Source organism: Odocoileus virginianus, chromosome 2, assembly GCF_023699985.2.
Source record: "Odocoileus virginianus isolate 20LAN1187 ecotype Illinois chromosome 2, Ovbor_1.2, whole genome shotgun sequence".
NCBI classification, from domain to species: domain Eukaryota; kingdom Metazoa; phylum Chordata; class Mammalia; order Artiodactyla; family Cervidae; genus Odocoileus; species Odocoileus virginianus.
In genome coordinates, this window is record NC_069675.1 from 5,859,508 (window position 1) to 5,887,300 (window position 27,793).

At 44.5% G+C, this 27,793-nt stretch overlaps 1 protein-coding gene across 12 annotated transcripts in view; it reads left to right on the forward strand.

Moving 5' to 3' along the window:
* Nucleotides 1-27,793, forward strand: part of NPAS2 (neuronal PAS domain protein 2) — a 198,652-nt gene that overhangs the window by 71,534 nt on the left and 99,325 nt on the right. For all 12 annotated transcript variants that reach the window (XM_070475081.1, XM_070475084.1, XM_070475108.1 and 9 more), the window contains exon 2: nucleotides 9,546-9,599. In XM_070475081.1, coding sequence (XP_070331182.1) covers nucleotides 9,568-9,599 — 32 coding nt within the window. In that variant the 5' untranslated portion in view covers nucleotides 9,546-9,567. The remainder of the gene's footprint in view (nucleotides 1-9,545; nucleotides 9,600-27,793) is intronic.

Here is a 27,793-nt window from a genome sequence, read left to right on the forward strand (position 1 = left end):
AGGTTTTGACAGTGACTAGTAGGCAGGCACAGTAACCCCACTCTGCCCGAAGGCCTGTGATGGGCTGAAGTACCAGTTCCTATGGCTGGCCTTCTAACTCATTGTCACGGATGACACTGTTTAATGGTAGCTGGAATCTGCGATGTTCTCTTTGTGCCAGGGACAAACGAGTCAGGGACTGCACCGCCCTGCTCGCTGGCAGCCACAGATGGTCTCTGGAGGGGGTCAGGGTGGGAGCTCTTGTCTGGTTCTGGGGCTGGAAAAGCTTCCTCCCCCCCATACAGCACTTCCTTCCCTGATCGGGAGCACCCGCCTCTGAAACCTGCGGTCGGTGCGACCCCCTTCACGCTATGGTGGTGTTCTCATTGGGCAGAGTGTGTTCATTAAGGCAGACAAGGAGAAAGATGGGCTGGAGGGGGGACCAGAACCACAGCAGGAATGTAGAGGTCAGGGTGATCACCTGGGGCAGATGTGGGTGAACAGGACTCTCCTGATGCTTCTGTGCTGCGGGGCACACACTGGCCCTCCTTGTTCATGGGCATCTCTCCTTTATGTCTGACACGTTTCTATCTGGTGGCCTCCCATTCGAATGAGGGAAACAGACTCATGAAGTTGCAGAGATTTGCTTAAGGTCATGGAACAAGTGAGTCTGACCTAAAATTGAAGTTGGTGTGACTCTGTGGTCAGAGATCCACACATTCTTAGCTGGCGATGGGTCAACTGAAGGATACACAGCCTGGGGTCCCTGGGCGGCTTGGCCTTCCTGATTCCTTTAGGAGTGGAGACTGTGGCCCATTCCACCCACAGAGCTGCATGGAGATGAGACGAGGGTTTTCCTGAACCTGGTGTTGGTCGAGGGTTGGTAGGGGAGCCATTGGCTTCTCTTGAAGGTGCTGGTTAGAGCGAGTTTTCTCTTTTGTCAGTAGCGTGTACCCTCAGATGTACCTAGTGCTGGTACCCTGGGTTTACCATGATCGCTGAGGGGTCTGTGGGAGTTGGTATTCGTCGGTGTTGTGAGGATTCAGACAGGGTTTGGTCCGGGCTGTGTCCTTCCTCTCCTCCCCCATGCCTCCCTCCCTTCCTCCCTCCTCTCCTTCATTCCTCATGTACGTCTTGAGCACCTGATGTGGGTCAGGAGCTGGGCTGGGCATCGCGGCCTGGGTAATGGGTAAAGGCGCTTTGTACCGAGCCCCTGCCACCCAAGTGGGGAACCAGATGTTGAGGGTCTGCTGTGGACCAGGCTTGTGCTGGCGCTTTCATACCTGCCAACATAATTAAGCTCTTGAAGAGTCACAGCTGGGGACTTCCGTGGTGGTCCAGTGGTTAAGACTTTGCTTTCCAGTGTAAACGGGCTGGGTTTGAAGCCTGGTTGGGAAGCAAGATCTCACATGCCTTGCAGTCAGACCATACAGCAGAAGCAGTGGTGTAACAAATTCAGTAAAGACTTTAAAAATGGTCCTCATCACAGCCTGGATGCGAGGGGAGTTTGGGGGAGAATGTTGTCACTCAGTCTCTCAGTCCTGTCCTACTCTTGGTGACCTCATGGCCTGCGGCACATCAGGCTTCCCTGTCCTTCACTCTCTCCTGGATTTGCTCAAACTCTTATCCATTGAGTCAGTGATGCCATCCATCCATCTCGTCCTCTGTCACCGCCTTCTCCTCTGCCCTCAATCTTCTCCAGGATCAGGGTCTTTTCTAGTGAGTCAGCTCTTCACACGAGGGAGAATGAATACATACGGCTGAGTTCCTTCACTGTTCATCTGAAACTATCACAACATTGTTAATCGGCTATACCTCAATATAAGAAAATTTTTTTGAATATTTGTCCTCATCAAAAAAAAAAAATCTAAAAAAAAGTCACAGCTGTAGGTGGACAAGCCAGTCCTCTGATCCGAACCCCCAGTGCCTTCCTGTGTCACTCAGAGCAGAGGCCAGCTCCAGCCAGTCTCCCTGGGTGTCTCCCCACACTAACCCCACCCATCACGCTGCCCCCTCCGCCCTGCCTGCCCCTCACCACCTAAGTGCCGTGGGAGCCTGGAGTCTCGGGGAGTATCTGTTGAATTGTAGAAGATTGCACATGGGTGTTATCTTCGTGCTTCAGTAAAGACACTTCGGTGTGTCTGCACAGAGGGATGCTCCGCGCATGAACCTCAGCATTGTTACGGATCAGTTTTTCCCAAACTGATCTTTAGAGTCAACACAGTCCCAATAAGCATCACAGCAGCCATTTTTTATAGGCATGGACAGTGTCGATTCTGAAACTTCCATGGAAATGCAAAGAACTAAAATAACTCGGAATCTTGACACAGAAGAATGAAGTTGGGAACTCTTTATGCAGTTGAGAAGCGTAGCTGTCACCCCTCTAACTTCTCCATGGTTCCTTTGACCTGACCTCATGGGGCTTGTCTTCTTCCCCTTGCCCTCTTCCCTGTGTGCCTTGGGCTTCTCTAGCTCCTCCTCATCACGAGGTGAAAGAGTGACTCAAAAATACAAGAGGGGAGGGATCCACATGTTTCTCACAACAGTCAACAGGTGCAAGCAACCCAGTGTCCATGGACAGAGGGTGGGTAAACGGAAGGTGGTCTATGCATACAGTGGAGTATGATTCAGTTTTATAAAGGAAGGAGATTCTGACACACGCCAAGACAGGATGGACCTGGACAGTGTTATGCTAAGTGAAATAAACCCATTGCCAAAGGACAAATCCTGTATAATTCCACCTATGTGAAGGCCCCAAAGAAGCGTGTGTGTGATTAGTTGCTCAGTCGTGTCTGACTCTTTGTGACCCCATGGACAGTAGCCTGCCAGGCTCCTCTGTCCATGGGATTCTCCAGGCAAGAATACTGGAGTGGGTTGCCATTTCCTCCTCCAAGGAATCTTCCCAACACAGGGATCGAACTTGTGTCTCTTGCATCTCCTGTATTGGTAGGTGGATTCTTTACCACTGAGCCACCTGGGGATGAAGGCCCTAGAGCTGTCAAAATTGGAGACAGAAAGTAGAATGGTGGTTATCAGGCGCTGAGGGAGGGGAAATGGGGATTCGGTATTTAATGGGAGCAGATTTTCAGTTTTACAAGATAAAAAGAGCTCTGGTGGTGGATGGTGGTGCTAGTTGTATGGCAGTATGAATGTATTTAATGTTTATGAACTGTACACTTTAAAATGGTCAGTTTTGTTATGTGTACTTTACCCTGATTGGGTTTTTCAATGTGCACTTTACTTGTTAATTTCATTTTATATTGGAGTATGGTTGATTTGCAGTGTTGTCTTAGGTTTAGGTGTGCAGCAAAGTGAATCAGCTATACATACACATATGTCCAGTGTTTTTCCGATTCTTTTCCCATATTGGTTATTACAGAATATTGAGTAGAGTTCCCTGTGCTGTACATAAGGTCCTTGTTGATTATCTATTTTGTATATAGTTGTGTGTATATTAACCCCAGCCTCCTAATTTAATCCCTCCCCTCCCCTTCCCCTCCCTCCCCCAAATAAGTCAATTTGTATCATTATTTGAGATTCCACATATAAGTGATATCATGTCATGTTTGTCTTTGACTTACTTTGCTTAATATGATAATCTTAGGTCCATCCATGTCATTGCAAATCTTAGGTCCATTGTCATATCATTCTTTTTTTGTGGCTGAGTAATATTCCATTGTGTGTATGTACAACATCTTCTTTATCCATTCCTCTGTTGATGGACATGAGGAAGGCATAGAAGACAGCACTAAACAGGATGTCAGCACAGAGTTTATCGGGCAGGTTCTTCCAGGGAACTTGGCTCAGGTGTGTTCTGTTTCCCCAGGTGCAGTGGAGCCTAAGGGTCAAGTGACAGGTATCAGGCAAGGAAATGGGAGGGACAGGAAAGAAGAGGAAGTGGGTGTAGAGCATCAGGGCTTTGTGCATTCAGGACGTGTTTAAGGACACAGAGAGAGAAATCAGAGCTGCCAAGGTTGATACAGAATACCTGTTAATCATTTGTAGAAGTTATGTGTATGATGTTCAGGCTGGTTTTAGAAAAGGCAGAGGAACCAGACATCAAATTGCCAACATCAGCTGGATCATCGAAAAAGCAAGAGAGTTCCAGAAAAACATCTACTTCTGCTTTATTGACTACGTCAAAGCCTTCAACTGTGTGGATCACAATAAACTGTGGAAAATTCTGAAAGAGATGGGAATACCAGACCACCTGACCTGCCTCTTGAGAAACCTGTATGCAGGTCAGGAAGCAACAGTTAGAACTGGACATGGAACAACAGACTGGTTCCAAATAGGGAAAGGAGTCGTCAAGGCTGTACATTGTCACCCTGCTTATTTAACTTATATGCAGAGTACATCATGAGAAACGCTGGGCTGGAAGAAGCACAAGCTGAAATCAAGATTGCCGGGAGAAACATCAATAACCTCAGATATGCAGATGACACCACCCTTAAGGCAGAAAGTGAAGAAGAACTGAAAAGCCTAAGAGGAGAGTGAAAAAATTGGCTTAAAGCTTAACATTCAGAAAACTAAGATCATGGCATCTAGTCCCATCACTTCATGGGAAATAGATGGGGAGACAGTGGAAACAGTGTCAGACTTTATTTTTTGGGGCTCCAAAATCACTGCAGGTGGTGATTGTAGCCATGAAATTAAAAGACGCTTACTCCTTGGAAGGAAAGTTATGACCAACCTAGATAGCGTATTAAAAAGCAGAGACATTACTTTGCCAACAAAGGTCCGTCTGGTCAAGGCTATAGTTTTTCCAGTGGTCATGTATGGATGTGAGAGTTGGACTCTGAGGAAAGCTGAGCGCCGAAAAAATGATGCTTTTGAACTGTGGTGTTGGAGAAGACTCTTGAGAGTCCCTTGGACTGTGAGGAGATCCAAGCAGTCCATCCTAAAGGAGATCAGTCCTGGGTGTTCATTGGAAGGACTGATGCTGAAACTGAAACTCCAATACTTTGGCCACCTCATGCGAAGAGTTGACTCACTGGAAAAGACCCTGATGCTGAGAGGGATTGGGGGCAGGAGGAGAAGGGGACGACAGAGGATGAGAGGGTTGGATGGCATCACCGACTCGATGGACATGGGTTTGAGTTCAGGAGTTGGTGATGGACAGGGAGGCCTGGCGTGCTGCGATTCATGGGGTCGCAAAGAGTCAGACACGACTGAGCGACTGAACTGAACTGAACTGTGTATGACGAAGCAACCTCAGTTGTCCAATCAGGATTTCAGATCCTCAGCAAAGCAGGCTGAAGCCCGCATCCTCCTGTGAATGTGCTCTGTCCAGGGGCAGCTGGGGAAAGGCATGCCTTTTACCCTTTCCCTGTGGCTGGAGCCTAACTCATGCCCTCAGCACACAGACACCACCCCTTTCCTTGGAGTGCAGACCTGGGTAGCACATCATTAAATGAATGGACCACATTTTCCATGTCTCAAAGCTTTGAACAGATTCCATATGGGAAACATTAAGCAGATGCCTGTTTGCAGATGTGCTAAGCCCACTTTAATTATGATACAAGCCTCAACCACCGAATGGCGTGTCTCGCAAATCTATCACTAAAATATGCCTGCCGAACAGGGCTTGTGCATAAACAGTTGAGCTGTGGCTGCACAATTCCTTTTCCTCTTTGGCTCAGATTGGTGTCTGGGCTCACAGCAAATGAACGCCACACAATGAAATTATCTCAGAGCAAAGATTCATCTGTTCCCATGAAGAATTGTTATTTAAGGTTATCATTTTTATACATGGTTCTATTGGATTAGCTCATGTTTGGTTTAGAATTTTTATAGCCATGTTCATGAACAAGCTTGGCCTCTAATAATTCTTTCTTTTAATGTTCTTGTCACCGCCAGTGGGAAGCTACTGTTTAACACAGGGAGCCCAGCTCAGTGCTTGGACAACGTAGAGTGGCAGGATCAGGCCCGGGGCGGGGTAGGGGAGGAGAGGGAGGGTCAAGAAGGAGGGCACATATGCATACATACAGCTGATACAGCCCCGGGTTTGATCCCTGTGTTGGGAAGATCCCCTGGAGAGGGGAGTGGTAGCCCACTCCAGTATTCTTGCCTGGAGAATCCCTTGGAGAGAGGAGCCTGGCAGGCTATGGTCCATAGGGTCAAAAAGAGTCAGACATGACTGAGCAACTAACAGGTTTTTTTCCAACATAGCTGGTATATGTACACTGATAGCCGTACACGCTGTTGTGCAGCAGAAACCAATGCAACACTGTAAAGCAAGCATCTTCCAACTAAAAAATAAAGGGACCTGAGCTTGCAGACATGATACTAGATTGGAGGAAGTAGCATCTGGGTAACTTTATTGTTAAAAAAAAAATTGCATACTGTCTTTTTCATGAAATGAGTTATTTTCATTTAAAAAATTGTAATCTGGAACTTGGAATTTCAAGAGTAGACTTTAGTGCATTTTCAAAGTGTCAATTCTGGAGTCCTGCCGTCAGACCCTCTGCTTGGAGACCAGAAGCACATGGACCAGGGTGCCTCCATTTCCACGTGGTCCCTGCCCGTGTCTTCATCACACTTTGCCGCATGTTCCTGCCTCCAGTTCACCTAACTCTGGCCTAGGACATCCTGATAGTCTTTCTACATGGAGGCCTGGCTGGAGGGGGAGCCCCCGAGATAGAAGGGACCCTGGGGGGGCATGTGAAGGAAAGGGAATCGGAATGTGGCTCCAAGGATCAGAGGCTTGTGTGGAGAAGAGGACCCCTGGTCAGTGAGAGGCTTCTAGTGAGTGGCCTGGGAAAGTGAAGGCCCAGATGATAAGGCCATCTCTGATGATTTGGGGCTGTGAGAACGTTCTTGGATTGGTACTTTTCACATCTGTGTGCCTTGACTGTCTGGGGAGTGTATATGCCTTTTTTTTTTTTTTTTTTACATTTTTTTTTCCATTTATTTTTATTAGTTGGAGGCTAATTACTTTACATCATTACAGTAGTTTTTGTCATACATTGAAATGAATTAGCCATGGATTTACATGTATTCCCCATCCCGGTCCCCCCTCCCACCTCCCTCTCCACCCTCTGGGTCTTCCCAGTGCACCAGCACTTGTCTCATGCACCCAACCTGGGCTGGTGATCTGTTTCACCCTAGATAATATACATGTTTCGATGCTGTTCTCTTGAAACATCCCACCCTCGCCTTCTCCCAGAGTCCACAAGTCTGTTCTATACATCTGAGTCTCTTTTTCTGTTTTGCATATACGGTTATCGTTACCATCTTTCTATATTCCATATATATGTGTTAGTATACTGTAATGGTCTTTATCTTTCTGGCTTACTTCGCTCTGTATAATGGGCTCCAGTTTCATCCATCTCATTAGAACTGATTCAAATGAATTCTTTTTAATGGCTGAGTAATATTCCATGGTGTATATGTACCACAGCTTCCTCATCCATTCGTCTGCTGATGGGCATCTAGGTTGCTTCCATGTCCTGGCTATTATAAACAGTGCTGCGATGAACATTGGGGTGCACGTGTCTCTTTCAGATCTGGTTTCCTCAGTGTGTATGCCCAGAAGTGGGATTGCTGGGTCATATGGCAGTTCTATTTCCAGCTTTTTAAGAAATCTCCACACTGTTTTCCATAGTGGCTGTACTAATTTGCATTCCCACCAACAGTGTAAGAGGGTTCCCTTTTCTCCACACCCTCTCCAGCATTTATTGCTTGTAGACTTTTGGATAGCAGCCATCCTGACTGGCGTGTAATGGTACCTCATTGTGGTTTTGATTTGCATAAAAAAAGGACAGCATCAGTATCTTACAGTTTTCTGAGTACAGGTCTTTTGCCTCCTTAGATAGTTTTATTCCTAGCTATTTCATTCTTTTTATTGCAGTGGTAAATGGAATTATTTCCTTAATTTCTCTTTCTGATCTTTCATTGTTAGTGTATAGGAATGCAGGAGATTTCTGTCTATTAATTTTATATCTTGCAACTTCACCATGTTCATTGATTAGCACCAGAAGTTTTCTGGTGGCATCTTTAGGATTTTCTATGTATAGTATCATGTCATATGCAAACACTGACAGTTTTATTTCTTCTTTTTCAATTTGGATTCCTTTTATTTCTTTTTCTTCTCTGCCATGGCTAGGACTTCCAACACTGTGTTGAATAACAGTGGCGAGAGGGGACGTCCTTGTCTCGTTCCTGACCTTGAAGGAAATGCTTTCACCACACTGTCATACCGAGTGAATTAAGTCAGAAAGAGTAAAACAAATGTCATATATTACTGTATATGATGTGGAATTTAGAAAAATGGTGCAGATGAACCTATTTGCAAAGCAGAAATAGAGACATAGATGTAGGGGTCAAACATATGGACCCCAAGGGGGAAGGGGTGGCTTGGATGAATTGAAAGATTGGAGTTGACACATATACACTATTGGTGCCGTGTATAAAATGAGAACCCACTGTATAGCACAGGGAACTCTACCGATGCTCTGAAGTGATGTACTCATGAAATAAATCCCAAAAAGGAGGGGATGTGTGTATATGTATGGCTGATTCACTTTGCCCTACAGCAGAAACTAAGAAAACAGTGTAAAGCAATTGTACTCCAATAGATTTTTTTTTTAAAGGGCAGCAATTATACTCATCTGGGGCCCCAATTCCTTCAGGCTGCCTAAGAGGAGTTTGTATATTTGAAGGAACAGATAAATAATGTCATGAGCAGCTTTCAGGTTTAAGGCTTGAAATAAACAGATGCTGCTTTGAGCTAGGTCCAGAAAGCAATTCCCAAAGTGTGATCTAGGGAACTAGGGGGTTCCATGAGATCAAAATGATTTTCCTAATGTTTGCATATCATCTGTCTATTTACTCCCATGAGTATGCAGGGGACTTTTCTTTTTATTATTTTTGTTTGTTTTGATGTGGACCATTTTTAAAGTCTTTATAGAATTTGTTACAATATTGCTTCTGTTTTATGTTTTGGCTTTTTGGCTGCAAGGCATGTGCGATCTAGTTCCTTGACAAGGGATGGAACCTGTGCCCCCTGCATTGGAAGGCAAAGTCTTAATCACTGGGCCACCAGGGAAGTCCCTATGGTGGACTTTTCCAGAAATGCCTTAACATCTGTCAGCTACATCTCCCTGATGCCTAATGGACAGCATGCTTGTATCTTTAAGATTTTTCAGTTTTCACCCACATACACAAGAGCTCTTCAGAGTCCTCAGTCATTTTTGAGCATGAAAATTGTTGCTGGAACCAGAAAGTTTGAGAAGCTATGGACTAAAGCATGTGGTTTAATAGATCAGCCCCAAATGATGCTTAGTAGTAAAGAATTTGCCTGCCAGTGCAAGAGACCTGGAATGGATCCCTGGGTGGGAAAGATCCCCTGGAGAAGGAAATGGCAACCCACTCCAGCATTCTTGCCTGGAGAATCCCATGGACAAAGGAGCCTGGCAGGCTACGTTCCATGGGGTAGCAGAGTCGGACACGACTTAGGGACTAAACAAAAACAACAGTAATGATGGCAACCAGAAAGACCTGGGAGAAAGGTTGAGAATCAGACAGTCATCATCTGTTCTTTTTTTTTTTTTTTTTTTTGGCAGGAAAAACTGCAGAGACAATCTAATGGATGAAGATGAGAAAGACAGAGCAAAGAGGTAAGAGACATTTAAACCTTGCTTGTTCTCCCTCTGCAGAGAAAGGCCCAGTCAGAGATGGAAAATACATGCCCCATGAAATACTCCAGGCTCTGCCCCCAGAATTCATACCAGCTACCCCAATTCTGTTCCTTACCCTGAAGTTACTCAGTGTCTAGGACTTGCCAAGTTGTTTGTAGTTTTCACATGTCCACGTAGTGACCCTGTTGACCCAGTCCTCTTTTTAAAGGCTTCTGGTTACTGCGTTTCCAGGATGGACATTCCTTGGCCAGGCGGCATGACTGGAGCCAGGCCAGCCTGGGTTCAAATCCTACTTCTGCTGTCAGGAAGCTGTTGGTCCTGGACAGTAATGGGCATAATCAGCAGTTCACACCGGACGTGGAGTAACCGTCCTCACTGGGCTGCACTCTTGCACATGTGGTGTCTCAGCTTCACCACGCATCACGGCCAGCATCACGGCCGCTTGGCACTGGTTTGGGGTTGACCAGAAACCCCAGCTTGGTTTCTGGCACATCAGTGCTGTTATAACCATGTCCGTGCTTGTCCCTTCAGTGGACATTCAGTGAATCCCTCCTGTACATGGGGAGTCATAAAGTGGATATTTTGAAGGCAAAGCCTAGTCGGATGTTATCAATTTCATAAAATCAGCCCAAGTTGGCAGTTACTGCACCAGGCTCTGGGGATAGAGAGATGAACGGTAGGTGTCTTGCCCATGAGGGGTCCCAGGCAATGGTGGCAATGGGTAGGTGACCACAGACCATCAGCTTGCACGGACATGAAATGTCCTGTCTCAGGACGGTCTTTGCTCATGCCCAGCGGACAAGCCTTCCTCCTCCAGGCTCTTTCCTCTTTTGTTCGTCCTGCCACCGCCTGGCTGGCAGGTCCCTCCCCAAGCCCCTGAAGCCCTCTCTTCTTTTTTTTTTTTAATATTTATTTGTTTATTTTTGGCAGCACTGGGTCTTTGTTGCTGTGTGGGATTTCTCTAGTTGAGGTGTGAGGGTTTCTCACTGTGGTCACTTCTCTCGTTGTATGGCATGGACTTTAGGGCATGCAGAGCTTCAGAGGTTGTGGTTCCCAGGCTCCAGAGCCCAGGCTTAGGAGTTGTGACCCATGGGCTTAGTTGCTCCCTGGCATGTGGGATCTTTCCAGATTAGGGATCGAACTCGTGTCTTTTGCGTTGGCAGACAGATTCTTTACCACTGAGCTACCAGGAAGCCCCCCAACAACCTCTAACACACCCGCAGAGCTGAAGGGTCTGTCCGCCTCCCCTCACAGAGCTCACTGCCCAACTGTCGCCTACAAAATCCCCTGCTTGTAAATGACGGAGCTCTCAGAGGTCACCCAGCTCTGCAGCCCCAGGGGAGGCTGTCCTTCCATCTTGCCTGGTGGTGGGGGGCGGCCTTGAGAACCATAAACCCCCAAGCACTCAGACCTCCAAGACCCAAATCACAGGGAATGTTTGTACTGTTCGTTCACTTCCCAAAGATTTCCTTAAAAACATCAGGGAGCAGGGAAGTGGCCTGAGTGTAGACAAACTCAGACTGCTGTGGGGTGAGGATCGTTGGGGGCTCAGCATTTTCTAAATCTCTGCTTTTCCATTCGTTTGCAAGTTGTTCTGTAATAACCATTTATTTTTTAGATTCTTTTCCTGTGTATTTTTTTTTTTTATTATAGTTGCTTTACAGTGCTGTCCTAGTTTCAGGCATACAGCAAGGTGAATCAGCCACAGGTATTCATACATCCCCTCTTCCTCGGATTTCCTTCCCATTTTAGTCACCGCAGAACAGAGTTCCCTGTGTTATACAGCAGGTTCTCATTAGTTATCCATTTTGTACGTAGTATCAGTAGTGTCTGTATGCCAATTCCAATCTCCCAATTCATCCCACCCTGCCTTCTTCCCTTGGCATTCATATGTTTGTTCTCTCTGTGTGTAATAGCAATTTAAACATTGGAACTCCCTTTAAACCTAAGGAACTCCTCGGATGAGTCTAACAGGCCCTTCACTTGGCACTGGGCACCATGGCTGTCTTGGGCCACCACCTACACGGGTTGTAAAATCCACACAGGTCCCAAACAGCATGTAAATGAATAGACCAGACCAGACCAGATTAGAGTCCTGGCACCCTGTCTCACGGGCAGGCTTCCAGCTCTCCACTCTGGGGCATCTTGCCTCTTGGTGGACTCCCAGGATGCTGTGAACAGAGAGCAGAGACCCGAGCCACATGCTTGGCTGACCCTGCCCCACCTGCTGGATCCAACAAGCCCCTTCACCAGATAAGCTTCCACTTTCTCAGATGCAACACATGGGTCATCATTTCTGTCCTGCCCTCCTCTCATGTTAAAATACACCAAGAAGCTCTTATTTTTTTTTTAGAAGTATTACTTGCTATCTGTGCTAACTTGCTTCAATCATGTCCGACTCTTTGTGACTCTATGGACTGTAGCCCACCAGGCTCCTCTGTCCATGGGGATTCTCCAGGCAAGAATACTGTAGTGGGTTGCCATGTCCTCCTCCAGGGGATCTTCCCGACCAGGGATCGAACCCGAGTCTCATGTCTCCTGTATTGCCAGGTAGGTTATTTACCACTAGCGCCACCTGGGAAGCCTCACCTATATGTGAAGATGAAGAACATTTTACAGTAACACATTTATAAGCTATTCCCATTAGCGATAATGACAAGGTCAGCAGTGCTGACCAGCGTTCACTGGGCATGTCCTGAGTGCCCTGTTCACTTCTGGGTGCTCAGCACTAGGCTCAGAACGTTTCTCTGCATTATCTCATATCACCTCCTCCACATTCCTTTGAGGTGTGTGACCCTGTTATTACCATTTTACAGATGAAGAAACTAAGGCCCAATAAGGTTAAGCAACTTTTCAGATACCCTAAAGCTGTAATAAGTAGCAGAAGTTAAAAACAGCCTTCCTAAATGCCAGACTCTGTTCTTACTCCCAGACCACACACATATCTCATCATATAACAAATTCACTCTCTCTGGCAGGTCCAGTCTGTGTCCTAATGTGACTGTGAGTCCACAGGAGTTTGGCTTTTGCCATCATTATTTTTTTTTAAATTTTTCTTGGCTGCCATAGATCTTAGTTGTGGCTTTTAGGATCTTTAGTTGTGGCATTCAAACTCTTAGTTATGGCATGTGGGATCTAGTTCCCCAACCAGGGATTGAACCTGGGGCCCCCTGCATTGGGAGCATAGAGTCTTAGCCACTGGGCCACCAGGAAAGTCCCATCATCATCATCTTTCATGTCACCCCCAGGCCCCCAGTTTCAGCCCTGTCTCTCTACTACATGGCTTACCTCGCAATCTGGAAGAGGTATAAATGCAGGATGGTATCACTGACTCGATGGACATGAGTTTAAGCAAGCTCTGGGAGTTGGTGATGGACAGGGAAGCCTGGTGTGCTGCAGTGCATGGGGTCACAAAGAGTTGGACACAACTGAGCAACTGAACTGAACGTGTCTTTGTATGGCTGAGTCCCTTCGATGTTCACCTGAAACTGTCACAGAATTGTTAATCGGATATACCCCAAGGCAAAATAAAAAGTTTGCAAAAAGAAAAAATGCATATTTAGGGTCTGCCATCCTCAGAGATCATCTGATGTAATCAGAGACGTTTCAATAAAATTGTGGCTAAAAACTCTTAGAAATAAATCCAATCATAGGCAGTTTCCATTTACTCCCATCCCCATTTGCTTTGAGCCATGGGCCCCCACTCCCCTAAATTGCCTATTCAGAAACCTCCCAGCACAGGCAGTGGGAAGCAAAGCTGCTGGTCCTCACCCCACTCTCATCCTCAGATTGGGAAACGGGTTTAGGCTGTTTGGGGATACCCCGTTCTCTTTGCCAGAATAGGAGCAATAATGCAGTATTCTTCATAACACCTGGGGGGACAAAAGGACAAAATAAACACAATTCTAAAACTGTGTCACTTCCAAAGTCTCTAGCTGTGGGGTTTTTTAGCTGCAACATGGGAAGCCCTTCCCTAATCCCACCTGGAGGTCTGATAGGAATTGTTTGCACTCCTGATATTTTTGATGAGATTAGTAGAAGTGCTGAGCTTCAGATCAGAACTCTCGTTGTCTCCAGAAAACATGAGCTATATTTGGTAAGGTTTTCAAAGCTTTGGGGAACTCATAGTTTATTTGGATTGTTTGATCGAGTATTCTAAACCAGGACACGGATCCACTTTCTTCTTTAAATTTCCATGTAAATCCAGGGGGATTAATTGCATGCCCTATTGTGTATACAGAATGATGTGCTATTTTCTCTAGTGGAAGATGTAAAAACATGGTCCTTGTACTCAAAAAAGAAACAGTTTGGTTGAGAGACATTTGGATCCCTGGATAATGAGACACAGTTTACCATTTTGTGTTCCAGTCTTAAACATGTCTTTTTAACTCTGATGTGACACAGTTTTGTGGGGTGGGTGTGTGTGTGTGTTTCATCCAGGAAGTAGTGCAGTGTGGCAGGAAGTACACAGGCTTAGAATCGGAAAACCCCAGCTTTGATTCTTACCACTTTTACTTTCCGCCTTTAGATGCGCTATTATGCTAAACCTCTCCTAGCCTCAATTTCCTACTCTGTAAAATGGGGGTGTAAATGGCAGTATAGTCAAAGCAAAGGTTTTTTCAGTAGTCATGTATGGTGTGAGAGTTGGACCATAAAGAAGGCTGAATGCTGAAGAATTGATGCTTTTGAATTGTGGTGCTGGAGAAGACTCTTGAGAGTCCCTTGGACTGCAAGATCAACTCAGTCAATCCTAAAGGAAATCAACCCTGAATATTAATTGGTAGGACTGATGCTGAAGCTCCAATACTTTGGTCACCTGACTTGAAGAGCTGACTCATGAGAAAAGACCCTGATACTGGGAAAGACTGAAGGCAAAAGGAGAAGGGGGTGGCAGAGGATGAGATGGTTGGATGGCATCACCAATTCAATGGATGTGAATTTGAGCAAACTCCTGAAGATAGTGAAGGACAGGAGAGCCTGTTGTGCTGCAGTCCATGGGGTTGCACAGAGTTGGACATGACTTAGCAACTGAACAACAACAATAGCCATACCCTCTTCCTAGGGTTTTTGGGGGAAATATTAATAAATGGAGCTCAGTGGAAGCCCCTAGCACAGTGCACGGTACACAGTGCTGATAAGAAAAGTTGACATTTATGGGACACATGCTGTGTGTCTGCAGCATTTTATTTAATTAACTCTAAACCTTGACAGGTTGTTTTTAGCTCCATCGTGGCTCAGATGGTGAAGAATCAACCTGCAATGCAGGAGACCTGGGCTCGATCCCCGGGTAGGGAAGATCCCCTGGAGGAGGGCATGGCAACCCACTCCAGTATTGTTGCCTGGAGAATCCCATGGACAGAGGAGCCTGGTGGGCTACAGTCCATGGAATCACCAAGAGCCAGACACAACTGAGTGACTATCACGCACATTACACTGGAGAAACCCAAGACTGAGCGGGCAGGCAGGGATTCACATTTAGGCATCAGTTTCTAAAGGCTGGACTCCTGGCAGCTTCTTATGACATGACTCACCCACGTGCCCAAGGGGTAGGGACAGAAAGAGCAGATAGGAATCATCACTTTCCAAAGAAAACAAGTTTTTCTATAACTTGGCAGTATCATAAAATACAGCCCACTGCATTTCTTTTTCTTTTATTTGCTTGTTTATGGCTATTCTGGGTCTTCGTTGCTGCATGCAGGCTTTCTCTAGCTGTGGCTGGTGGGGGCAGCTCTCTGATAGAGGTGCTGTCTCCTCGTGGCGGTGGCTTCTCTAGTTGTGGAGCAGGGCTGAGAGCGCAGGTTCGTAGCACAGTGCGCAGGCCCAGTGGCCCCACAGCGTGTGTGATCTTCCGGGAGAAGGCGGCAAACCAGCGTCCCCTGCGCTGGCAGGGGGACTCCCAAACACTGGACCACCAGGGAGGTCCTCACTCCATTTCTTGATAGAACTGAATGCTAAGAAGAAAGGCTTTCATGTGAGCCTCTTCCTTTAAGCCAATATTAAATGGTCAATTCATTGGCATTAATTAAATTTACATTATTGCCTATCAGTGAAGGCCCAGTTCCATAACCTCATGCATTTTTATGGAGAGAGGGAGAGGGGATGGTGAGGTTAGAATTATTCTGCCCCTGCAGGACATTTGGTCCTGTCCAGAATGTTCAAGAGATGCTTGGTCCACAAGGTGCTTGGTCCTTGGATGGCCAATAAACACATGAGAAGATGCTCAACATTCCTAATTATTAGAGAAATGCAAATCAGAACTACAATAAGGTATCACGTCACACCAGTCAGGATGGCCATCATTAAAAAATCTACAAACTATAAAAATTTAAAAAACTAAAAATAAGAGATGCTGGAGAGGATGTGGAGAAAAGGAAACCCTCTTGTCCTGTTGGTGGGAATGTAAATTGATACAGCCACTGTGGAGAATAGTATGGAGATTCCTTAAAAAGCTAGGAATAAAACTACCATATGACCCAGCAATCTAACTACTGGGCATATACCCCAAGGAAATCATAATTGAAAACTACACATGCACCACAGTGTTCATAGCAGCACTATTTACAATAGCTAGGATGTGAATGCAACTTAGATTGTCCGTTGACAGATGAATGGATGAAGCAAATATGGTACATATACACAATGGAATATTACTCAGCCATAAAAAGAACAGGTTTGACTCAATTCTAGTGAGGTGGATGAACCTTGAGCCTATTATATAGAGTGAAGTAAGTCAGAGAGAAACAAATATAGTATATTAACACATATCTAAGGTTCTATGAAGACCTACAAGACCTTCTAGAACTAACACCCAAAAAAGACGTCCTTTTCATTATAGGGGACTGGAATGCAAAAGTAGAAAGTCAAGAAACACCTGGAGTAAGAGGCAAATTTGGCCTTGGAGTACAGAATGAAGTGAGGCAAAAGCTAAGAGAGTTTTGCCAAGAGAACGCACTGGTCATAGCAAACACCCTCTTCCAACAACACAAGAGAAGACTCTACACATGGACATCACCAGATGGTCAATACCAAAATTAGATTCATTATATTCTTTGCAGCCAAAGATGGAGAAGCTCTATACAGTCAGCAAAAACAAGACTGGGAGCTGACTATGGCTCAGATCATGAATTCCTTATTGCCAAATTGAGACTTAAATTGAAGAAAGTAGGGAAAACCACTAGACCATTAAGGTATGACCTAAACCAAACCCCTTATGATTATACAGTGGAAGTGAGAAATAGATTAGGGACTAGATCTGATAGAGTGCTTGATGAATTATGGACAGAGGTTCTTGACATCATACAGGACATGGGATCAAGACCATCTTCAAGAAAAAGAAATGCAAAAAGGCAAACTGGCTGTCCGAGGAGGCCTTACAAATAGCTGTGAAAAGAAGAGAAGCAAAAAGCAAAGGAGTAGAGGAAAGATATACCCATTTGAATGCAGAGTTCCAAAGAATAGCAAGGAGAGACAAGAAAGCCATCCTTAGTGATGAATGCAAAGAAGTAGAGGAAAACAATAGAATGGGAAAGACTAGAGATCTCTTCAAGAAAATTAGAGGTACCAAGGGAATATTTCATGCAAAGAAGGGCTCAATAAAGGACACAAATCGTATGGATCTAACAGAAGCAGAAGAAGAGGTAGCAAGAATACACAGAAGAACTGTACAAAAAAGATCTTCATGACCCAAATAATCACAATGGTATGATCACTCACCTAGAGCCAGACATCCTGGAATGTGAAGTCAAGTGGACCCTAGGAAGCATCACTACAAACAAAGCTAGTAGAAGTCATGGCATTCTAGTTGAGCTACTTCAAATCCTAAAAGATGATGCTGTGAAAGTGCTACACTCAATATACCAGCAAATTTGGAAAACTCAGCAGTGGCCACGGGACTGGAAAAGGTCAATTTTCATTCCAATCCCAAAGAAAGGCAATGCCAAAGAATGCTCAAACTACCACACAATTGCACTCATCTCACACGTTAGTAAAGTAATGCTCAAAATTCTCCAAGCCAGGCTTCAGCAATACATGAACCGTGAACTTCCAGATGTTCAAGCTGGTTTTAGAAAAGGCAGAGGAACCAGACATCAAATTGCCAACATCTGCTGGATCATCGAAAAAGCAAGAGAGTTCCAGAAAAACATCTACTTCTGCTTTATTGACTATACCAAAGCCTTAGACTGTGTGGATCACAATAAACTGTGGAAAATTCTGAAAGAGATGGGAATACCATACCGCCTGACCTGCCTCTTGAGAAATCTGTATGCAGGTCAGGAAGCAACAGTTAGAACAGGACATGGAACAACAGACTGGTTCCAAATAGGGAAAGGAGTTTGTCAAGGCTGTACATTGTCACCCTGCTTATTTAACTTATATGCAGAGTACATCATGAGAAATGCTGGGCTGGAGGAAGCACAAGCTGGAATCAAGATTGCCAGGAGAAATATCAATAAACTCAGATATGCAGATGACACCACCTTTATGGCAGAAAGTGAAGAAAAACTAAAGAGCCTCTTGAAAAAGTGAAAGAGGAGAGTGAAAAAGTTGGCTTAAAACTCAACATTCAGGAAACTAAGATCATGGCATCTGGTCCCATCACTTCATGGAAAATAGATGGAGACATAATGGAAACAATGACAGACTTTATTTTTTCAGGTTCCAAAATCACTGCAAATGGTGACTGCTGCCATGAAATTCAAAGATTCTTACACCTTGGAAGAAAAGTTATGACCACCCTAGACAGCATATTAAAAAGCAGAGACATTACTTTTCCTACAAAGTTCTGTCTAGTCAAGGCTATGGTTTCTCCAGTAGTCATGTATGGATGTGAGAGTTGGACTATAAAGAAAGCTGAGCACCAAAGAATTGATGCTTTTGAACCATGGTGTTGGAAAAGACTCTTGAGAGTCCCTTAGACTGCTAGGATATCCAACCAGTCCATCCTAAAGAAAATCAGTCCCGAATATTCATTGGAAGGACTGATGTTGAAGCTGAAACCTCCAATACTTTGGCCACCTCATGCGAAGAGTTGACTCATTTGAAAAGACCTTGATGCTGGGAAGGATTGAAAGCAGGAGGAGAAAGGGACTACAGAGGATGAGATGGCTGGATGGCATCACTGACTCAATGGACGTGAGTTTGAGTAAGCTCTGGGAGTTGGTGATGGAGAGGGAGGCCTGGCATGGTGCAATCCGTGGGCTCGCAGAGAGGTGGACGCGACTGAGTGACTGAACTGAACTCGTGAAATCTATAAAAATGATATTGATGAACCTGTTTGCAGGGAAGAATTGGAGATGCAAATACAGAGAGGAAACTTGTGGACACAATGAAGAAAGGAGAGAGTAGAACAAATGGAGAAAGTAGCATTGATATATATATACTACCATGTGTAAAACAGATAGTTGGTGAGAAGTTGCTACATAACACAGGAAGCCCAGCCCTGTTCTCCGTGATGACCTAGCTGGGTGGGATGAGGGGAGGAGAGGGAGGCTCAAAAGGGAGGGGATATATGTAAAATTATGGCTGATATGCATTGTTGTACAGCAGAAACCATTGCAATGTTGTAAAGCAGTTTTCCTCCAATTAAAAAAAAAAGATGCTAGGTTCTATCCAAAACATCCATGAACATATTTAGTCCATGCCAAATGGTTTTGGACAGTGCTAGAACATCAAGGGCCTTCTGGCATGACCAGATGTCTCCCTGGACATTTTGAACAGACCAAATGTCTGCTAACCATGTTGGTTGTTTTTTTTAATAGAAGTATAGTTGATTTACAATGTTGTGTTTGTTGCAGGTATACAGCTAAGTGATTCAGTTATATATCTCTGTCTTTTTCAGTTCCAAATCTGTCTTTTTCAGATGCTTTTGACTTATAAGTTATTGCAAGATATTAAGTATAGTTCTCTGTGCTATGCAGTAGGTCCTTGTTGTTTATCTATTTTATATATAGTATGTGTATATGCTGCTGCTGCTGCTGCTAAGTCACTTCAGTCATGTCCAACTCTGTGCAACCCCATAGACGGCAGCCCACCAGGCTCCCCCATCCCTGGGATTCTTCAGGCAAGAGTACTGGAGTGGGGTGCCATTGCCTTCTCCGAGTATGTGTATATATTAATCCCCCAATCCTCCTTTATCCATCTCTCCCTTTCCCCTTTGGTAACTGTAGGTTTCTTTTCTGAGAGTCTGTTTCTGTTTTGTAAATAAGTCCATTTGGCTCATGTTTTGAGATTCGGCTTGTCAGGGACATCGTATGATATTTGTTGTTTTCTGGCTTACTTCACTTAGTATGATAACTTCTAGGACCATCCACGGTGCTACAAGAGGCATTATTTCATTCTCTTTGTGGCCTTTTGTTAATAAGGATTAAGAATGTCAGGCGAGAGTAGCTGGTTCTCACTACAGAGTGAGTGCTGGTTCTGAAACACAGGCTAGCCCAGTTTATTATTCTTTGACTCTCATCCTTAGTCTCAACACCAATGAAATGGTGCAGGCAAGAGAGAGGAGTTAAAAACAATAAATAAGAGGCCTTTCAGTGCAGTTTTGCAGTAGCAGGCTTCTCAGAAGGAAAAGCTTCCCTCTTGGGAAGCTGATTGTTACTTTCCGTCCCCCGGGGGCGTTGGTTGATGTGGACCAAGGGCAGTAGCCATTCGATCACCGTGGAATCATGATCAGCTAACTAAGTTCCTGAGCAAGTGGAAGGTACAGAAAGGGATACAGAGCCTAACCCTGCCCTCCAAGAGCTTTTCAGCAGGTTGGGAGCATCCTTGAAAAACATGCATGGGGGAGAAAGAATACATCCCCAAGAGGTCTGTGTTGGGCAGAGCTGGGATGATGATCAGAATTTGTGAGCTCTGCTTTCTCACCCAAGTGCCCGTTTGTGGAGAGATAACTTGGTTGCTAGGAAAGACTGACCTTGTTGTTTCATTTCTCTGGATGTAAATTCTGCACGTCTACCAGGAAGGGCAGGCCATCACCATGAAGATTGTAGTGAATTCAGATATTCTGCTCTGTGCACACTTGCTGGTGTCCCTGTGTGCAGGCTTGGTGCGGAGTGAAAAAGCCTGGCCCCAGGCAATGTACGCTGCCATTCCCTATTGGAGCCCATCCATCATGCTTTCCTTTCATAGGCTCTTGACTGCATGTTCTGTACATTATCATAAGCCCACACACAGGGGAAAATGGCAGTTAAAAAAATGTGAGCTTTCCTTTCTGTCTGTTTTATTTGGTGATGAAGGCAGCAGCAGGCATAGCAGCGTCAGGACACACAATTCATTTCTATTAGCCTGGAGTTTCCAGATGAGTGACTCTGTGTTCAAAACAAAGGGGAGACTAGCAATGTGCTTGCGGGCAGAATGCTAATTCTTACTGTGGCCCAGTAAACAGAGACGGGAAAGGGGCCTCCCTCCAACTGGGGCTCTTGGCTTTCACCCTGGTGGGGTCCCTTGGTTGGCCAGGAAGACTTGTCAGAAGGAGAAATGTGTTCATGGTAGACCTAGAAACTTGGGACCATCCCAGCTCAGAGAGACCCAGAACCTTTCTGGGGGCATTGAAGACAAAGGGCAATTTCCTAAACTCCCTTTCAATCATTTTAATAAATTTTTTAAAGTTTTTATGTTATGTTGGAGCAAAAGAGTCAGACACAACTTAGTGACTAAACATAACAAGAAATAGTTGATTAAAAATGTTGTGTTAGTTTCAGGTGTATTCCAAATTTGCTGGCATATTGAGCACAGCACTTTCACAGCATCACCTTTTAGGATTTGAAATAGCTCAGCTGAAATTCCATCACCTCCACTAGCTCTGTTCATTGTAATGTTTCCTAAAGCCCACTTGACTTCACACTCCAGGATGTCTGGCTCTAGGTGAGTGAGCACACCGTTGTGGTTATCTGGATCATTTAAGCCTTTTTTTTGGGTATAATTCTTCTATGTATCCTTGCCACCTCTTCTTAATCTCCTCTGCTTCTGTTAGGTCCTTGCCATTTCTGCCCTTTATTGAGCCCATCTTTGCATGAAATTTTCTCTTGGTATCCTTAATTTTCTTGAAGAGTTCTAGTCTTTTCCATTCTATTGTTTTCTCTGTTTCTTTGCATTGTTTACTTAAGAAGGCTTTCTTATCTCTCCTTGCTGTTCTTTGGAATTCTGCATTCAGATGGGTATATCTTTCCTTTTCTCCCTTGCCTTTTGCTTTTCTTCTTTTCTCAGCCTTTTGTAAGGCCTCCCCAGACAACCACTTTGCCTTGTTGCATTTCTTTTTCTTTGGGATGGCTTTAGTCGTCACCTCCTATGCAGTGTTATGAACCTCCGTCCATAGTTCTTCAGGCACCCTGTCTACCAGACCTAATCCCTTGAAGGGATTAGATGAGGTGACAAATGGTTGTCACCTCCACCGTATAATCATAAGGGATTTGATTTAGGTCATACCTGAATATTCTAGTGGTTTTCCCAACTTTCTTCAGTTTGAACCTGAATTTTGCAATAAAGAGTTCATGATATGAAACATGGTCAGCTTCGGGTCTTGTTTTTGCTGACTATATAGAGCTTTTCCGTCTTTAGCTACAAAGAATATAATCAGTCTGATTTCGGCTTTGACTATCTGGTGATATCCATGTGTAGAGTCACCTCTTATGTTGTTGGAAGAGGGTGTTTGCTAATGAATAGTATAGTGAAGTGATTACATATGTGTGTACCTATTCTTTTTCAAGTTCTTTTCCCATTTAGGTTATTACAGAATATTTAGCAGAGTTTTCTGTGCTAAAAAATAAGTCCTCATTGGTTATCTCTTTTTTTAGTGAATTTTTATTGAAGTAAAGTTGATTTACAATATTCTGTTAGTTTCTACTGTACAGTAAAGTGAGTCAGTTATACATACACATATATCTGCTCTTTTTTAGATTCTTTTTCTGTACGGGTCATTTCAGAGTTTTGAGTGGACTTCCCTGTGCTATGCAGTAGGTTCTTATTAATTGTCTACTTTATATACAGTAGCATGCATATGTCAATCCCAATCTCCCAATTTATCGCTCCCCAGCTTTTCCCCTGGTAAACATAATGGTTGTCTCTTTTAAATATAGCGGTGTGCACACTGCAGCCCCTCACGCCCAATCTATTTTTTTTAATTTTTGTTTTTGGCTGCACTTGGTCTTCATTACGGTGTCCGGGCTTCTCACTGTGGTGCCTTCTTTCACTGCCAAGCACAGGCTCTAGCACGCAGGCGTCAGTAGTTGAGGTTTACCCTGGCTTCGTTGCTCCAAGACATGTGGAATCTTCCCGAAACAGTGATCGAATCCATGTCCCCTGCATTGGCAGGCAGATTCCTGTCGAGTGGACCACCAGGGAAGTCCCCTCAATCTATTTTAAATTGAAAAGCATGCTCAGAAATCACTATCTTGAAAACGCAGCCCTTTTTTCAGATAAACATTCCTGTTAGAGTTTCAGTGACAAGTACCTAAGGATTGTGCTCCCATGAAATCCTCCCCTCGGGGAACCGTTAAGTCAGAATCACTAGGAAATGAAGCCAGCTTCCCCCTTAAACCCCATCATTTCCTGATAACTCTGGTTAAGAGTCAAGATGTCCCTGATACATCTCGAGATGAGAGAACAGGCTCAGTGGAGTCCAATCATGCCCCTAGTGCTTCAGGGGGGCTGTACCATAGGAAGCAGGTGGAGTGCAGAGGTTTCTCTAAGAGATGAGGGTGGCACCAGCCTGACCCATCCTGATCCCTGTGGGGTGACTTCCCTGCCACAACAGATTACATCCTCTCTCTCTTTTTTGTTGTTGTGCCCTACTCTTTGCAACCCCATGCCAGGCTTCCCTGTCCTTCACTATCCCCCACAGTTTGCTCAAACTCATATCCATTGAGTTGGTGATGTCATCCAACCATCTCAGAAAATACAATCTGTCACTGTTTCCACTTTAAAAAAAAAAAAAATCTTTGGCAACACCCCACAGCATGTGGGGCCTTATTTCCCCAACCAGGGATTGAACCCACATCCCGTGCATTGGAAGGCAGAGTTTTAACCACTGGACCACTGGGAAAGTCCCTTGATGTTCTGTTCTTAAACAGAATTGCTGAAGGCTCCTGGTCCTGGCAGTGCTCCCAAACCCTGCTGCCTTGGTGTGTAGGGATGCTGGTGGTTATGGAGATGAGGAAAGGTGACCCAGGCCTTACATGAATCTTGCTTTAACACCAGAGTTTCCCAAAACTTGTTTTAGGAAACACTAGTCCCAGGAAGTACCTTTGGAAACTCGGTGCTGCTGCTAAGTCGCTTCAGTCGTGTCCGAGTCTGTGCGAGCCCAGAGCTGGCAGCCCGCCAGGCTCCCCCGTCCCTGGGATTCTCCAGGCAAGAACACTAGAGTGGGTTGCCATTTCCTTCTCCAATGCATGAAAGGAAAAGTGAAAGTGAAGTTGCTCAGTCATGTCCGACTCTTAGCAACCCCACGGACTGCAGCCTGCCAGGCTCCTCCATCCATGGGATTTTCCAGGAGAGAGTACTGGAGTGGGTTGCCATTGCCTTCTCCTTGAAAACTCATTGAAACTGCACTATTTATTGCTTCTCCCTTTTGAAAAGTTTCAGAGCTTCTTAGCACATGAAAGGTGCTAGGGTTGCAATTAGCACATGAGCAAACAAAAGTCTGTTTCATTTTATGTCAGGCTGCATTGGAAAAAAAAATTATCTGGAAAAAACAAACAAAAAATAGTAACAACAAAGCAAACTTCTCTGGCTAGTCTTGTCTGTTTCTCCAAATAATTCATAATTTTCCATGGAAGACCCTTAGCTCAATACTGTCTTATGTAGTAGGTATGTCAATTTTATCCTAGTAATTTGGACTATGTTTTCTTATACATAAACAACACCAAAACAACACTTGAAAAATACTGAAATGTTTAAAGAGATAATCAAAGATGATCTATAATCATGCCACTTAGGGGTATAGATACTGTTAATATTTTGACATATTTTCCATCATATTTTTTCTACATTTCCATCAATTTTTAAAAACTTTTATTGAAGCATCATTGATTTACAATGTTGTTAATTTCTGCTATAGAGCAAAGTGTCTCAGTGATACATATATATTTTTTTCATATTCTTTCCCATTATGGTTTATCACAGGATGTGGAGTAGAGTTCCCTGTGCTGTAGAGAACCACCTAGTTATTTATCCATCCTGTTTATAATAGTTTGCATTTGTTAACCCCCTCCCAATCCTTCCCTCACTTCCCCCTTGGGCACCACGGGTAAGCCTGTTCTCTATGTTTGTGAATCTCTTTCTGTTTTGTAGATATGTTCCTTTGAGTCACATTTTAGATTCCACATGTAAGTGATATAAGGTATTTATCTCTCTCATTATCACTTTACTTCACTTAGTATAATGATCTCTAGGCCCATCTATGTTGCTCCAAATGACATTACTTCATGTTTTATGACTGAGTAGTATTTCACCATGTGTGTGTGTGTGTGTGTGTGTGTGTGTGTGTGTGCGTATACCTATGTATATGCACCACATCCTCTTTATCCGTTCGTCTGTTGATGGACATCTAGGTTATTTCCATGTTTTGGCTGTTGTAAAGAGTGCTGCTATGAACATAGGGATGCGTGCCTCATTTCAGATTATACTGTTTTCCATAGTGGCTGTACCAACTTACATGACAGGAATACTCTTATAAGATCTTGGTTAATGTGGCTGATTAGACTCTAATTTATTCTCCGTGGCAGTTCACATGCATGGACAAGACTCTTCTTCATGTAGAGGACACTTAAGGTCGATGCTACTTCTGTACGTTGTGCATCACAGTGGCCTGTCTGGACATTGACAGTGAGCCCATATTTGGCAGATTTCAGTTCTACATGAAATTTGAGTTCCTTCCGCAACCACGCCCTCTGCTTCAAAGGCTGCAAAAGAAGTAGAAGACCTAATCTGGAAACCTTCTCAGACAGGTTTCTTCTGCTTGGTTTATAACACTCAGATTTGGGAGCCTAGTCTAAACTCTTTATCAGTTTCTCTTTTTAGTCTCATCCTATAATGTGGAACCAGTTAGCCCAGATAAGAAATGCCAAAACTCCCACCTGGAAGAAACTTGGGCATCAGTGAGCCCATATTTTAAGCATTAACTATCTGGGTATCCCCAGAATTTACAAGATTAATGCAAAGGCATAATTTGCTTATGGCTATCCAGGCTGGATGGGGCTTGGCAGGAAGTGCTTGTCCCTGTTCCTTGTGGTCTCAGCTAGAGCCATTCAGAGATGATGGTCAGAGACTTTCCTGATGGTCCAGTGGCTGAGATTCTGTGCACCCAATGCAGGGAGCCCAGGTTCGATCCCTGGTCTGGGAACTAGATCCCCAACTGAGAGTTGCCATGCTGCAACTAAAGATCGCATGTGCTGCAACTAAGACTGAGAACAGCTACATAGGTAGACAGGCAGATAGATAAACAGAGAGAGAGAGATGGATGATGGACAGAATCATCTGAAGATGTACTTGCTCCCATGGCTGGTGTGGATGTTAGCTGTCAGCTGGGACAGTGCCTTTCTACGTGGAAGTGGAGGTGTGGCCTTCTTGTGACATGTGATTGGGTTTGAGGATGAGCATTATAAGAAAAATCTGGGGGAGAAGAGGGAGCCGTGTCTCCCCTTAGTACCTGGTCTTGGAAGTCAGGTAGGGTTACTTTTGCCACCTTCAACCCACTAGACACAAGTTTCTGAGATCGGCCAGTCATTCTCAAGGGAGGGGAATTAGAACTTATCTTTTCATGGGGTAAGTTGTAAAGAATTTTGACTTATCTGGTTTATAATGACTCTATCAACTCTATTTGATATTCTTTAATAACCTATATCAGAGAAGACAATGGCACCCCACTCCAGTACTCTTGCCTGGAAAATCCCATGGATGGAGGAGCCTGGTAGGCTACAGTCCATGGGGTCGCAAAGAGTCAGACACGAATGAGCAACTTCACTTTCATGCACTGGAGAAGGGAATGGCAGCCCAGTCCAGTGTTCTTGCCTGGAGAATCCCAGGGACGGGAGCCTGGTGGGCTGCCGTCTATGGGGTCACACAGAGTTGGACACGACTGACATGACTCAGCAGCAGCAGCAGCAGCAATACTCTATATGGGAAAAGAATCAGAAAAAGAATGGATATATGTATAATTGATATGTATAATTCACTTTACTGTATACCTGAAACTAATACAATATCGTAAATCAAATATGTGTTGTTTTTCAGTCACTAAGTCATGTCCGACTCTCTGTGACCCCATGGACTGCAGCACACCAGGTTTCCCTGTCCTTCAGTGTCTCCCGAAGTTTGCTCAAACTCATGTCCATTGAGTCAGTGATACCATCCAGCCGTCTCATCCTCTGTTGCCCCCTTCTCCTCCTGCCCTCAATCTTTCCCAGCATCAGGGTCTTTTCCATTGAGTCAGCTCTTCCCATCAGGTGGCCAAAGTATTGGAGCTTCAGCTTTAGCATCCATCCTTCCAATGATTATTTGGAGTTGATTTCCTTTAGGAGTGACTGGTTTGATTTCCTTGCTGTCCAAGGAACACTCAAGAGTCTTCTCTAGCACCATGACTCAAAAACATCAATTCTTTGATGCTCAGCTTTCTTTATGGTCCAACTCTCGTATCCATACATGACTTCTGAAAAACAATAGCTTTGGCTACACAGGCCTTCATCTGGATGTCTCTGCTTTTTAATATGCTGTCTAGGTTTGTCATAGCTTTTCTTCCAAGGAGCAAACATCTTTTCATTTCATGGCTGCAGTCACCATCTGCAGTGATTTTGGAGCCCAAGAAAATAAAGTCTGTTACCATTTCCATTTTTTCCCCATCTATTTGCCATGAACTGTTTCCAATGGTCATGTATGGATGTGAGAGTTGGACTGTGAAGAAAGCTAAGTGCCAAAAAAAGGATGCTTTTGAACTGTGGTATTGGAGAAGACTCTTGAGAGTCCCTTGGACTACAAGGAGATCCAACCTGTCCATCCTAAAGGAGATCAGTCCTGGGTGTTCATTGGAAGGACTGATGCTGAAGCTGAAACTCCAATACTTTGGCCACCTCATGCGAAGAGTTGACTCATTGGAAAAGACTCTGATGCTGGGAAGGATTGGGGGCAGGAGGAGAAGGGGACGACAGAGGATGAGATGGCTGGATGGCATCGCTGACTCGATG